This window comes from Syngnathus leptorhynchus, chromosome 13 (assembly GCF_054491065.1).
Source record: "Syngnathus leptorhynchus isolate UIUO chromosome 13, UIUO_Slep, whole genome shotgun sequence".
Classification (NCBI taxonomy): domain Eukaryota; kingdom Metazoa; phylum Chordata; class Actinopteri; order Syngnathiformes; family Syngnathidae; genus Syngnathus; species Syngnathus leptorhynchus.
The window spans coordinates 8,358,113-8,372,123 of record NC_141207.1 but is presented as its reverse complement, the minus strand read 5'-3'; the positions used below and the strand labels follow the sequence as shown (position 1 = coordinate 8,372,123).

Below are 14,011 nucleotides of genomic sequence, written 5' to 3'. Positions count from 1 at the left end.
CTAGAATGTGCTCAAATCTATATTGTGATCTGAAACCTTTGAAAAAAAAGTTTAAATTCACCTGTAGAGGTATCGTGCATCTTAGGTTCATCCTGAAATGTCTCGGCTAAAGCCAAATATCGCTAACTTTACATGCGTCTTTTATTAGCATGTAAGGTTTTGTTCTCTTCTCATTTTTTGGGGTTTATAACTCGCATGTTTGATGTGTTTTTGTGCTTACTCTCCCCACCAACCTCCATTCTTTGCCTGCTGTCATTTTATTCTTCCCCCCCCCCTCCTCCTCCACCTGCTCCAGATGCCGTCTAACAACAGCATCCGAAAGCAGATTGAGACGCTGCAGGTGAGTTCTTTGGTGCCCTGGTGGCGTCGGGTCTCTCTCCGCCTGACCCGGCGAAGCCTTACGAGGGGCTTCCCAATAGTATGAGGAAAGTTGTTGTCCTCGAGCTGGTTCGCATCCTCGATTGTTTGTCGAGTCGATTACGTATCGAGGTCGGAGGAAACGCTTCTTTGAGGTCTTGTTTGTTTTGTATTCGGTTTGAATCGCTGTGTGCGAATGATTAAATGCATCGTGGGGGATTTAATGACTAACTAGCGCAGCGGATAAAATATGTACATGCAAATAGATTGATTCTGCCACTCCAGCCCTAAATATGAAGCGCTGTTCAGTTGCTCACCTGCGTGTCTGTGTTTACTTCCGCAGAACAAAGACCCCAAAATGTCCCGAGTGGCTCTGGAGTCACTTTACAGGCTGCTGTGGGTGTACATTATCAGGATCAAGTGTGAGAGCAACACTGTCACGCAGAGGTCAGTTCAATTAAGAGCACAAACAGGAAGTGCCGTGGAGGCGGGCAACACAATAATAGTCGTTCTTTGCGGAGGATAAAGAATATATGCTTGTGTCAAACCTCTCACTTGTATTTCGAGGCAGCGTTGTATCTTGAAGATTAAAGTGGAAGCCTTTTTTCTTTTTTTCTTTTTTTTCCTTCCTCCTCCTAGTCGACTACTCAGCATCGTTTCAGCACTTTTCCCCAAAGGCTCCCGCAGCGTGGTGCCGCGGGACACGCCCCTCAACATATTTGTTCGAATCATCCAGTTCATTGCTCAGGTAGCCCTAGAAAAAAATATATATATGTATATATATATTTTGGAGTCGTTTTGCCTTTGCTTGATTGTTTCGTGTGACTCCGTACGCTAGGAAAGACTGGACTTTGCCATGAAGGAGATCATCTACGACCTTCTATGCGTGGGCAAGTTTCACAAAACCTTCACCATCAATCCCGAGGTAAGCTGTGACTGACAAACTCTTTATTTATTTTTCTTTTCAATATATCGTGAGTTGATTGTTTTGTCATCTCCCTCCCAGAGGATGAATATCGGCCTGCGAGCTTTCCTGGTGATTGCCAACAGCCTGCAGCAGAAGGACAGCGAGCCCCCCATGCCCACCACCAGCATTATCATGCCCTCGGGGAACACACTGCGCGTTAAAAAGATCTTCCTCAACACCACGCTCACTGACGAAGAGGCCAAGGTCATAGGTGCGCTTGAGTCATGACATATGAAGAGACTCAATGGCAGTTGCTTAAGTCTCCACACCCTCCTATAACCTGTTTCAAAGGCATATTAAACGGGAGTCAGCACAGTCAGTTGGCACACAATTTCGGTGCAGTCCAATAATACGGCAGATCAGCTCTAATTGATCAATTGTCGCTTCCAGGCATGTCCCTGTACTACCCGCAAGTGAGGAAGGCCTTGGATAACATCCTGAGACACTTGGATAAGGAGGTGGGACGCTCCATGAGCATGACCAGCGTCCAAATGTCCAACAAGGAGCCAGAGGATATGATCACGTACGTTCTCCGCGCACGAGTGTGTGTGTCGCCGGTGTGTGTCGTACTTAACGTTTCGACTGTGGCTTAATTGGTCGACAGAGGTGAAAGGAAACCAAAGATCGATCTGTTCCGCACATGCATCGCCGCCATTCCCCGACTGATACCGGACGGCATGAGCAGACAAGATCTCATCGAGCTCCTTGCCAAGTATGTCTTCTTTTTGAGTTCGGTGGTAGCGTCGATATGCTCTCCCTCAATTTCTGCCCAACCTTCTCCACCCCAGGCTGACCATCCACATGGACGAGGAGCTCCGCGGCTTGGCCTTCACCTCCCTCCAAGCCCTCATGGTGGACTTCCCGGAGTGGCGCGAGGATGTACTGTCTGGTTTCGTCTACTTTATCATGCGTGAGGTGACGGACGTGCACCCCACGCTGTTGGACAACTCGGTCAAGATGCTCCTGCAGCTTATAAGTCAGTGGAGGCAGGTGGCGCAAAGCAGCAACAGGAGCCACGATGTGCAGGTGGGTTACTTGAATCTGCTTGGTTTGGATCAAATGAAAAGGTCCATTTTGCGTAATGCCCTCCAACGCCATCTTGTCATCACAGAGTTCGAGCAGCAGCCATTCTCTTTGTTTGGAACGTTCGTTGCTGGGCGTGCTGCACGTGGTAGAAGGTTTGGCAATGGTAGTGCTCTGCAGCTGTCGCCCTGCCACGCGCAGGCTGGCCGTCAACGTCCTGAAGGAAGTCCGCGCACTGCACACTGCCCTGGGCATTGGCAAGGTAATAAAGATGATCATTATCATTAGCGTAATTCTGATCATGCTGATTATCGCATTTTACGGACCCCCAACCTAGTGGACCAATGTGCGCCCAAGGACCCCGATTTGCGAACCTCTCTTAAACCTCCAAACAGTCATTTGAGTTCTGTAACACTCTTTTAGGGCGATGAGGAGCTGGCGATAGATGTCATGGATAGACTGAGTGCGTCGGTGCTGGAGAGCTTCATTCATCTCACTGGTGCTGATCAGGTATGGAAATGCGCCGTGAAAGAACAAATGGCCAGCAAGTGTCCGGTTGAAACGTTCCTGCCTTTTCAGACCAACCTGCTGTACTGTCCCAGCGGCATCGACCTCCAGTCGCTGGCCGAATGGAGCTCGTCTCCCATCAGCCACCAGTTTGACGTGGTGAGCCCGTCGCACATCTGGGTGTTTGCGCACGTCACGCAGGGCCAGGACCCCTGGGTCATCAGCTTGTCCAGCTACCTGCGCCAGGAGAACCTGCCCAAGCATTGCCCCACCGCTCTCAACTACGCCTGGATGTTTGCCTACACCCGGCTGCAGCTGCTCTCCCCTCAAGTCGATATCAAGTACGGTCAATCAAAGGCGCTCTCTTTGGGATTGGACGACTTTAACGTCGTTTGTGTTTCTTCCTCCCGCAGCAGCCCCATCAACGCCAAGAAAGTGAACAGCCTGAGCAGCAGCGACTCCTACGTCAGCCTCTGGCGGAATTACCTGATCCTGTGCTGCAGCTCGGCTTCCTCGTCCTCGTCGCTCGCGTGCTCCTCCTCGTCCGCCTCGGGCTCCGTCCGCTGTTCCCCGTCCGAGACGCTGGCGTCAACGCCGGACAGTGGCTACAGCTACGATTCCAAGGTCAGGAGGACATCCCCACCCAATAATCAAACAGCACCTCCAACGTTCTGCTCCCTCTTCCCAGATTGTGGGCAGTCCATCCCCTTCCTCACTGTTCAAACACATTGTTCCGATGATGCGCTCCGAGAACATGGATATCACAGAATCTCTCGTGCTGGGACTTGGCAGGACCAACCCTGTAGCCTTCAGGTATGAGCACCTCTCTGCAATAAGTGCCACACGCACATGCTAATTGGGCAATTTTTACATCCACAGAGAGTTGTTAGAGGAGCTCAATCCCATCATAAAAGAAGCTCTGGAAAGAAGACCTGAAGTAAGTTTGATGTCTCAAGTAGTCGAGTACCACTCAAGTCCAAATCAAACACGGCGATGCTCTTTTCGCTTTGCAGAACATGAAGCGACGCCGGCGCCGCGACATCCTCAGGGTCCAGCTGGTCCGGATTTTTGAGCTTCTGGCTGACGCCGGCGTCATCAGTCAGATGTACGGGAATTTAAAAAAATTTTTACAACTTGCCATAACATCCCAGTAAGAAATTATTGTTTCTATCCCCCTCTTGTCACAGATCTAGTGGGGGCTTAGATAGCGACAGTCACTCTCTGAACAACACGCTGCTAGAGTACGTGGACCTGACCCGGCAGCTGCTGGAGGCGGAAAACGACAAGGACTCGGATACGCTGAAGGACATCCGTTGTCACTTCAGCGCTCTTGTGGCAAACATCATCCAGAATGTTCCAGGTATTCCTCCATCTCCTCGACTGGCGATTGAGTTGAAACGTCATTTCCAAGTTCGAGAAAAGCAAATGTCCTCCTCGTTTTGGTCACTCGCAGTGCATCAGCGGCGGAGCATCTTCCCACAGCAGTCGCTGCGACACAGTCTCTTCATGCTCTTTAGCCACTGGGCCGGCCCCTTCAGCATCATGTTCACGCCGCTGGACCGCTACAGCGACCGCAACATGCAGATCAACCGCCATCAATACTGTGCATTAAAAGTAGGACACAGAAAAGGGCCGCTGTCATCGAAATCAACACACAGAGGCTTGAAATATGATGAAATCCTCCTCCCATGGCAGGCCATGTCTGCCGTGTTGTGTTGCGGGCCCGTCGCTGACAACGTTGGTCTCTCCTCCGATGGTTACCTCTACAAGTGGCTGGACAATATTCTGGATTCCCAGGATAAGAAGGTACCGCAGCATCAATAATCCTTCAATGTAATGTGGTGGTCTACATATAAACAAGATTGGAGCAAACAAAGTTAGAAAAAATGCCAGATTTATCCCATTTCTATTCTCTGGTGCGACTTTTTGAATTTTACGCCTTTGTCGATGAATAGAATGGTCCGAAGTGCAATGTGGTTACATAATGCATCCTAACTGCATAACATAGGTGCTATGTCAATGAGCCAGTGTGTTTTGCTTGGCGTCATCCAGAAGGTTGAGGTCACGCCACGCTTAATGTGTAACTAGCGCCTCCTAGTGTTGTTTTAGGTACAGCGCGCCTTCGCAGGCTTCTCTTATTTGAGCCATTTTCGAATAAACGGATTCCTTCAGGTTCACCAGTTGGGCTGCGAGGCGGTGATGCTGCTGCTGGAGTTGAACCCGGACCAGAGCAACTTGATGTTCTGGGCCGTGGACCGCTGCTACACGGGCTCCCGCCGCGTGGCCGCCGGCTGCTTCCGGGCCATCGCCAACGTCTTTCATAACAGGTACGAAAGCCCGTGCTGCTTTTCACGTCTGTCGTTGCTGTCGCTAGCTTTGTTTCTTAGACTCTCACTGTTGTTCTCAGGGATTATCAGTTTGACACTGTGGTGCTGCTGAACCTGATTCTGTTCAAGGCCGCCGACTCCTCGAGGGATATCTACGAGGTGGCCATGCAACTGTTACAGGTGAGTGTATCGTCAGTCAGCGTTTCTTCTTTAGTTAATCGATTGTGAATTAATAATCGATAGAACATTGAGAACGTTTCACTATGATTTCCAATCAATATATGTCTATATGATTTATACATGCACAGATCCTGGAACCCAAGTTTTTCCGTTATGCTCATAAACTGGAGATCCTTCGAGCGGACGGCATCTTGACGCCACCCTCGCCCCTGCCGCACCTTTACTCCGTGTCGTACTACCAGCTATCTGAGGAGCTGGCCAGGACGTACCCAGAACTCACGCTGCCCATCTTCGCAGGTCTTAACCAATACTGCTCTTCGTCCATTGCTGCTTGTCTTTCTCATTTGTTCTCAACCGATTTCCAACATTTCCCTGGTTATGCAGAGGTGAGCCAGCGAATCCAAACGGCGCACCCCGGCGGTCGCCAGGTGATGTTGCACTACCTGCTGCCCTGGATGAACAACGTGGAGCTGGTGGACTTCAAGCCCGCCGCGCGGCGCCCGGAGGACGCCGGTAGCAGCGAGGAGGACGAGGAAGTGCCGGAGGGCGACAATATGATGGTCAACAGTCGGCGCTGGCTGCACGGGGAGGGATGGGGCTCGCCACGGGCCACCACCATGGTGCTCAACAACCTCATGTTCATGACGGCCAAGGTGGGTTTTAAAAAAATATATACAGCAAGTACCAAGGGAGGGGGAAAAAAAAAACAGACAGGCTGTGGTGTGGTGTGAGTGACTTTTTATTCCTTTGCAGTACGGGGACGAGTTTGCCTGGTCGGAGATCGAGAACGTGTGGACCACCTTAGCTGACAGCTGGCCGAAGAACCTCAAAATAATCCTGCACTTCCTCATCAGCATGTCCGGAGTCAGCAGCGAGCCCAGCCTCCTGCCCTATGTGAGTTTCATTTTGACACCTTGCATATCTTGGGCACGCCCCCCCCCCCCCCCCCCGCCCCGCCCGCCGACCAGCACTCACCCGTGTCTTTGCAGGTGAAGCGAGTGGTGGTGTACCTGGGCCGAGACAAGACTATGCAGCTGCTGGAGGAATTGATGAGCGAGCTGGAGTTGACAGACGCCGTCAGCTCGGCCGTCGCCCACATGGACAACCCGCCCTTCTACCGCATCAGCTCCAGCTACAAGATCCCTTCCGTCGCCTCGGGTTAGCTGCGTGACGAGTGCCGCGATTTGTAAAAAAAAAAAAAATAACGGAAACGCCAAATGACGTCACATCTGACTCGTGGCGGTCCCGTAGGTACGACGTCCAGCAGCAACACCATGGTGCCGGGACACGACGCTCATCACGACACAAAGGGCAAAGATTCCAACATGGAGGACAGGTGCAAAACTTTGTCTCAGATCGGACTTGAATGGTTTTTACTTACCACAAGTGTTTTTGCTTAGTTACACGCACCTCGACATCTACGGCGGTCTGAACACCAACCTGAACCGCCAGCACCACCGCCTGGAGTCCCGTTACAGTAGCAGCTCGGGAGGTTCCTACGAAGAAGAGAAAAGTAAGCTCACACTCGCGTGACCGCCAATACAAACGATCGGCTAACCGATCGCTTCCGCCAGGCGACTCCATGCCGCTTTATGCCAACTGGCGCTTGAAAGTGATGGATCACAACCGCCCGGAGCCTTTGCCCTTCCCCCCGACGGGCGGCTGCTGGTCCCCGCTCGTGGATTACCTGCCGGAGACAAACACCCCCGCTGTGGCACTGCACAGGTACGCCACCCGGGCCTCTCACCGAGCCTGGGCTCCTCCATAGGTGCTAAAAAGTAACAAATGTGCTTTGTTTCAGATGTAACATCGCCGTCATCCTTCTAACCGACCTTATAGTGGACCACGGCGTCAAAGTGGAGTGGAATGCCTACCTGCATCTTTTGCTGCATGCCGTTTTTATAGGTAACTCGCTCGTCAACGCGGCTTGCCGTCCGGCCCGGACGTTAACGTCGCTACCGTTGCCTCGTCTCCCCCGGCCAGGGTTCGACCATCAGCACCCGGAGGTGTACGAGCACTGCAAGCGCCTCCTGCTGCACTTGCTCATCGTGCAGGGAGCCAACAGCAGCGTTCAGGGCATGGCCATGGTGCTGCTTCGCAACAGGGAGTTCAACGACCCCAGGGTGCTCACCGTCAAGCCCCCGCCGCCCGAGTTCCACTTCACAGGTTGCCGCTTCTGTCGCTGAAGACCGACCCCTTGTGTTTGAGTGTGGATTTAACTTTGCGTCCTTGCGGGTGCAGGCGTCCAAGAGTTGCTGCCCGATTGTCAGCCGTCGCCGGTGACGGACTCCGGCCTGAGCTCTAGCTCCACGTCGTCCAGCATCAGCCTGGGTGCCGGCGGCTCGTCCCTGTCCCACCTGTCGCACTTGTCCCACACGTCACCGTCCATCCTCAGCGAGGTGGACGCCACGGCCGAGAAGGACGAGAAGGTCAAAGCGCTCATCGAGTTCATCACCTCCAGGTCAGAAGCGCTCACTGCATCAATTTGAGGTGGCGGTTGTTCTTTTTTTTTTTTTTTCCAATTACATTTTTGAACCTCCCCCACCCCTCTGTTAGGAAGCGCGGACCACTCTGGAACCACGAGGACGTGTCGCCCAAGAACCCCAACATCAAGAGCGCCGAGCAGCTGAGCGTGTTTGTCCGACATGTCATGAATGTATTCAAGCTGTCCCAGCCAGGTGTGTTTCCCACAATCTCACAGAAATATGTGCTTTAGAGGCGTTGTTGATTTCATTGGTTTTCACTCGTGTTACTGTTTCATTTGCCGTCAATATTGCTTATTTTTTGATTGTACGTCTCACGTACCTCGCTTCAGGTTTTCAGCTCGACTCTCTGCTGAGCGACGTCGCCCTGCAGACGGCTCTGTCGTGCTCCTCCCGCCACTACGCCGGACGCTCCTTCCAGATATTCCGGGCGCTCAAGCAGCCGCTCACTCCCGCCACTTTGTCCGACATCCTCTCCAGACTGGTTGAGACTGTGGGGGACCCTGGAGAGGAGGCTCAGGTCAGGACCTATTCAACTTGTGGCTCTGAAAATGTCAATAAATAATGTACCACCCGGGCGCCTTCTAGTGGCATGTTGAGGCAGAGAACCTGTCCAAGTTTTATATCGTATTGTGTTTTTATGATTATCATTATTGGATGCTGTATGCTAAGCTATTGAAGAAGTTAATTGTTCTATTTGTCTCCTCAGGGTTTTGTCATCGAACTTCTTCTCACACTGGAATCTGGCATCGACACACTGGCAGACACAGTCAAAAACTACGACCTCCTCACCGCCCTTGTGCAGTACGTGCCGGCGTTCCCGCGTACCTGTAGCGGGCTCATCCTCTCAGCGCTTTTGCTCATTTCTTCCTTTCAGAACCTCCACTTGTGATCATCTGCTGGGGCCCAAATTTGCGGCCAACAGGAAGAGCACGGGCCAGCTGAACCTGAGCAGCGGCGGGCTGTTCCACTGCGTCCATAATCGTAGCAACTCCCTGCGGACCAGCCTGATGGGCGAGCGCAGGGCCGATCGGCGGCGCAGTAACACCCTGGACGTGGCCGACCGCCTCGAGGGAAGCCACGGCAACCTGGCGCGCACCCGCAGCTTATCGGCGCTGGGCGGCGGGGGCCCGGGTGGCAACGGCGGCCCGGGCCGTGACGCCGAACCCCCGGTGGACCCCACCAACCTCATGGCCACGGTGTTCTGGATCGCCGCCTCGCTGCTGGAGTCGGACTACGAGTTTGAGTACCTGCTGGCCCTGCGGCTGCTCAACAAGCTGCTGGGCCAGCTGCCTCTGGAGCGGGAGGACAACAGGGAGCATCTGGAGAGAATCCAGGCCAAACTCAAATGGTACAGCTTCCCGGGGCTGCTGCAGCTCTTCCTCAAGGGCTTCACCTCCACCGCCACGCAAGAGCTCACCATCCAACTGCTCAGCAAGCTCATCAGCGTCTCCAGACACGCGCTGGTCGACCCCTCGCAACTGGCAGGCAAGTCCACTTGTGTTATTGTCCAATTTCGATTTGCCAGATCAAATTTTATAACCGGCATCGGTCTGGCCACAGGTTTCCCGCTGAACATCCTGTGCCTGCTGCCGCACCTCATCCAGCACTTTGACAGCCCCACGGCCTTCTGCAAGGAGACAGCGGACAAGATCGCCAAGCTGTGCGCCGACGACAAGTCGGCCACGCTCTGCAACCTGGCCCACATGATGAGCCTGTACAGCACGCACAGCTACTCGCGCGACTGCGCCAACTGGATCAACGTGGTGTGCCGCTACGTGAACGACGCCTTCGCCGACATCACCCTCAATTTGGTCACCTACTTGGCCGAGGTGCGTGGAGAAAAAAAAAGGCATCCCTGTCTTGTGTCTGTACGCGTTTGACCGAGTGTTGTTGTGTCGCCAGTTGCTGGAGAAAGGCCTTCCCACCATGCAGCAGTCCTTGCTGCAGATCATCTACAGCCTGCTGAGTCACATCGACCTCTCGGCTGCCCCGGTTAAGCAGTTCAACCTGGAGATAATGAAGATCATCGGCAAATATGTTCAGGTCGGCCTCCGCCTCTTAAAACAATATTTCCCTTTGGCATTCCACCCAAAACTCGGCTAAACTGCGTTTTTTTTCTTGCAGAGCGCTCACTGGAAGGAGGCGCAGAATATTCTGAAGCTGGTAGTGTCCCGATCGGCCAGCCTGGTGGTGCCCGACGACGTGCAACGCTCGTATAGCAGCGAGTCGTGCGGCTCGCCGGAAATCGCTTTCACGCGCATCTTCAACAACTCCTCCAAGGAGCTGCCCGGGAAGACGCTGGACTTCCACTTTGACATCTCCGAGGTGAACGTCTTTGTTTTTTTTTGTTTTTTAGAGGCAGCTGAAATGCTAACACTGTTCTGGAGTGTTGCTTTGCTAACGTTATTAACTGACCAATGATGTGACTCTCTAGACACCCATCATCGGACACAAGTATGGAGATCAACGAACGGCGGCCGGCCGTAACGGGAAACCTCAGATGAACGCTGTCACAAGGAGTACGTCCTCCACATCCTCTGGATCCAATTCCAACGGTTTGGTGCCGGTTAGCTGGAAGAGGCCGCAACTGTCTCAGGTATAACAATAGAGAGAGAGAAAAAAAATTCCTAGCTCCCATGAGGGTGGATTTTGATTGTGCCCTGTTTTTTTTTTTGTCTTGACAGAGAAGAACCAGAGAAAGACTTATGAATGTTCTGTGTCTGTGCGGTCCAGAGTCTGGCATGCCCAAAAATCCATCAGTAAGAGAAGACTCCTACTTTATATTGAACAGTACTATTTATTTGACTCAACTCGTGTCTTTGTCCTTTTCCACACCAACGCAGGTGGTCTTCTCATCCAGCGAGGACCTGGACTCGGTGGACCAGCAGACCAGTCTGATCCCCACCGTGGAGGAGGCGGTACGAGAGGAGGAGGCCCAGGCAGAGGAGATGGGCAGTGAGCAGCAGTTTGGCGTCTTTAAGGACTTTGACTTCTTAGATATCGAGCTGGAGGACGCCGAGGTGAGAAAACTCCAAATTCCTTGACATCTTTTCTCTGGGAATCTGACTCATCTAATTTCCCTCCATGTTGACTCACTCCAAGTGTTTAATCTTAGTCCACACAAAGAGCCTGTCCGCGTTTGTACTTACCTTGTAACTTAGTTGTCCAGAGTGTCTTATAACACCCGTGTTCCTTCTCTTCTTTTGCCACAAGGAGTTGCAGGTAAGTCTGAGAGCAGTTTAGGCAGGCTACACATCTACCCCATTTTAAATCTCTATAGATTTTTGGAATCTGCGATGGCTCCCAAATGCTCTTGCCATGTTGGTGTTCAGAAACCAACAGGACAGTCATTTCTGTTGTAGTACCGAGACTGACCAATGGGGAGCAGTATGCTAACACAGGACATCTGTTGCTCACCCCCAAGCAGGCAAAGCAGATCAGATGCGATAATCACAGCTTTGCTGACTTTGATCGGAAAGCTTAAACAATTTTCACAATGATTGGTATTTGTGTACTCTGCTTTGGATGTCTTCCGTCTGGTGTTCTCGTGTCTAGTGTCTTTTTTTTTTTCTTCTCATATGCTTTAGTTTATTTTGTTAGTTTTGTGTGTGTCTGTGAGCAATAGTTAAACGCACGTTGTGTGTGAGTGTAAATTCATTTATGTAGCCGACTCTGCTCAACCTCACTGCTATGCCTGCGCTCGTCCTGCAGGGGGAGAGCATGGACAACTTCAACTGGGGTGTCCGGCGGCGCTCCCTCGAAAGCATGGACAAGGGGGACACGCCGTCTCTGCAGGAGTGCCAGTACGCCGGCAGCACGCCCAGCCTCAACCTCACCAACCACGAGGACACGGACGAGTCGTCCGAGGAGGAGGTACTGAGCGCTAGCCAGATTCTCAACCGCTCTGGCCGCGTAAGTCGCACTCTAATCAGGGTCCATAAAAACAGTACCCCCCACCCACCCCCTTTCCCAACTTGCCATGCTCTTCACACAGCCGGCCGTGTATGTGCTTGAGAGTGTGTGTTGAGACGAGAGGGGCTCGGTGCTTGCTTCTTGGCTGGTGCTCCCCCCCTGCCCCGCCCCCTTTCCGTGAACCTCTGTTGCTGCGGTGGTTGTCGCTTGCCCCTCTTTAAGCTCTCTGTTGCCTCCACTCCTTTCCGGTCGGTAAGTACGGCATAGTTGCACGAGAGGAGTTGAAAAATATGATCAGAAAATGTGTTTTGGTGCATCAAGAATTGATTTTGAAATAAGCTTAGCGGGGAAAAAAAAAAAGTGTGAAAAGAAAGAAAAGATGGCGGACGAATGAGCTCAGTTGTATTATGCGCAATCAATCAACTGATTAAACAAATGAAATTTCAAATTGGTTCATTACAATGATTACATGCACGATCAATGCAAAAAACAAAAGTCTTCGCATATATGCATAAGGCAAAAACTTCCTTGCATTGCTCCTTCCTGTCCCAATACTTTTGTCCCCATAACGCACGTGTTCAGACTCTAGTAGCACACCGTCCCTGATAATGTGCTCCCCCTCTTCTCCTCAGCTCAACAGCGACTCGGCCACGGACGACACGGCGTCCAACCACGTGGATTCCCTGCAGCAGTCCCAGGAGTCGTCGGGCGGCGCCCCGGTAGACGAGGCCTCGGCCCTGGCGCTCCTCCGCCGTCCGGCCCCCTTCCCACGGCCGGATAGCCCCCCTTTGGAGACGGCCCGCTCAGACAGCACCAGCAGCCAGCTGCCTGAGGTGCGATCAGTGGGGAGCAGTGACAAATTGTGGTGCTCTTGGGGTGCCTTCTAGCTTGCCTCTTTTTTGCTTTCAACTCTTTTCCTCATTCATGACCATGCCACTGGTCGGTCGGTCGGGGTGGTGCTTGGCTGCTGGCTCATTTCAGCTTTTCCCGCTCTTCTAAAGCTCTTCTTCTTTCTGCCGGGTTTGTGGGTGATAGGAGCGCCTGCCGGGTGATAATGATTGTGGTGCGGGGCCTTTTGCATTTGATTTGGGTGAGAGATGCAAGAAAAACAAAGACTCACCTCAGGTCGGCTGTAACTGCTCACCACCAATAACCACTTTAAAAAAAAAAAAACAAAAAAAAAAAGAAAAGAGAGAAAGAAAGAAATCCTCCCATTTAAACACTTGTGAACTGGACGCCACCGCCGTAACCGCCACGGAGCGCATGTGTGAGTATGACACGTGGACTTGAGTCCACTTCACTTGCTAACAAACACACTCACTGTCATTCACTGCTACTCCCACTGAAAATATGTCACATGTACTAACCGATGTGTGTGGCATGCACGCTGTGTGCATGCTTCTGACACTTGTTGCATTGTCTTTACCACGTTTGGATTTTTTTTTTTTTTTTTTTATTAGATTTTTAGAATTAAAACAGATGGGCTACGTCTTTTGCAGATGACGTAAAAAAATAATTGAAATTTACATGTTAATTGATACAATTAGTATTTTCTCCTAAGTATTACACTTTTCAGCCAGCAGAGGAAGCAATCACTTAAGTGACACAAATTTTTCTCCATGCTTAGGAAGTTATCTCCACTTCTTAAAATTAAAATTGTCATTCGTTTGCTTCTTTGAAGTACCCTCGGCCATTAAACACCGCTAAGGTGAAGCTAAGGAAATAAGTAATTAACTCATACCAATTAATATTAGTCGTCATGGGTTTCCAACTGGACAAAATTGGTTACAATGTGAACTGCTTGTTATTGACTTTCCGGATAAATGCGTGTGAATGAATGACGAGAGCGGGTGTTCCCAGATGGATTCGCAACTTCCCCAATCGAGCCAATGCTTTGAATATCACCCCAAGGACATCGCAGCCGCAGCTCTTAGCGTAATGAGCCTCGGATAAAAAAACATCAATACCCGGGCTCGCTCCGTTACAGGACGGCCCGGCCTCTTTCTAAAAGCTTTCCGTAATATAGGAGCTCGTCTCTCCGCCGTGATGTACTGGCCGTCTGCCACGCTGGCGTAGCTTGAATGCATTAGACTTTTAATGGCACGACAAAAAAAAAAAAAAACTTTAATCAAGTGCTTTTATTGGATTGTTTTGATGAATTTGCTGCCGTACAAAGTTTTGTTCGTAGGTCACGCACAACTGCGGAATGTAAACGTGTTGTTGCTTTATCACCGTCAAAAGTCGAGTTCCGA

At 51.5% G+C, this 14,011-nt stretch overlaps 1 protein-coding gene across 10 annotated transcripts in view; it reads left to right on the top strand.

The window, feature by feature from the left end:
• Positions 1–14,011, top strand: part of fryl (furry homolog, like) — a 39,604-nt gene that overhangs the window by 19,724 nt on the left and 5,869 nt on the right. For 3 of the 10 annotated variants that reach the window (XM_085927391.1, XM_085927384.1, XM_085927390.1), the window contains 39 exons: positions 701–804; positions 997–1,105; positions 1,196–1,282; positions 1,364–1,535; positions 1,715–1,847; positions 1,929–2,036; positions 2,113–2,350; positions 2,436–2,609; positions 2,771–3,195; positions 3,268–3,478; positions 3,543–3,667; positions 3,734–3,791; positions 3,868–3,959; positions 4,042–4,214; positions 4,308–4,468; positions 4,550–4,660; positions 5,027–5,181; positions 5,262–5,361; positions 5,490–5,658; positions 5,746–6,014; positions 6,115–6,255; positions 6,351–6,519; positions 6,613–6,697; positions 6,762–6,874; positions 6,936–7,086; positions 7,163–7,266; positions 7,345–7,527; positions 7,603–7,822; positions 7,918–8,039; positions 8,177–8,364; positions 8,554–8,648; positions 8,722–9,332; positions 9,408–9,676; positions 9,750–9,890; positions 9,972–10,172; positions 10,282–10,443; positions 10,532–10,867; positions 11,559–11,759; positions 12,392–12,592. In XM_085927391.1, coding sequence (XP_085783517.1) covers positions 701–804; positions 997–1,105; positions 1,196–1,282; positions 1,364–1,535; positions 1,715–1,847; positions 1,929–2,036; positions 2,113–2,350; positions 2,436–2,609; positions 2,771–3,195; positions 3,268–3,478; positions 3,543–3,667; positions 3,734–3,791; positions 3,868–3,959; positions 4,042–4,214; positions 4,308–4,468; positions 4,550–4,660; positions 5,027–5,181; positions 5,262–5,361; positions 5,490–5,658; positions 5,746–6,014; positions 6,115–6,255; positions 6,351–6,519; positions 6,613–6,697; positions 6,762–6,874; positions 6,936–7,086; positions 7,163–7,266; positions 7,345–7,527; positions 7,603–7,822; positions 7,918–8,039; positions 8,177–8,364; positions 8,554–8,648; positions 8,722–9,332; positions 9,408–9,676; positions 9,750–9,890; positions 9,972–10,172; positions 10,282–10,443; positions 10,532–10,867; positions 11,559–11,759; positions 12,392–12,592 — 6,867 coding nt within the window. Of the gene's footprint in view, positions 1–295; positions 341–700; positions 805–996; positions 1,106–1,195; positions 1,283–1,363; positions 1,536–1,714; positions 1,848–1,928; positions 2,037–2,112; positions 2,351–2,435; positions 2,610–2,770; positions 3,196–3,267; positions 3,479–3,542; positions 3,668–3,733; positions 3,792–3,867; positions 3,960–4,041; positions 4,215–4,307; positions 4,469–4,549; positions 4,661–5,026; positions 5,182–5,261; positions 5,362–5,489; positions 5,659–5,745; positions 6,015–6,114; positions 6,256–6,350; positions 6,520–6,612; positions 6,698–6,761; positions 6,875–6,935; positions 7,087–7,162; positions 7,267–7,344; positions 7,528–7,602; positions 7,823–7,917; positions 8,040–8,176; positions 8,365–8,553; positions 8,649–8,721; positions 9,333–9,407; positions 9,677–9,749; positions 9,891–9,971; positions 10,173–10,281; positions 10,444–10,531; positions 10,868–11,558; positions 11,760–12,391; positions 13,027–14,011 lie in introns of all 10 variants that reach the window. The other 7 variants (XM_085927389.1, XM_085927392.1, XM_085927385.1 and 4 more) reach the window with 7 other exon arrangements.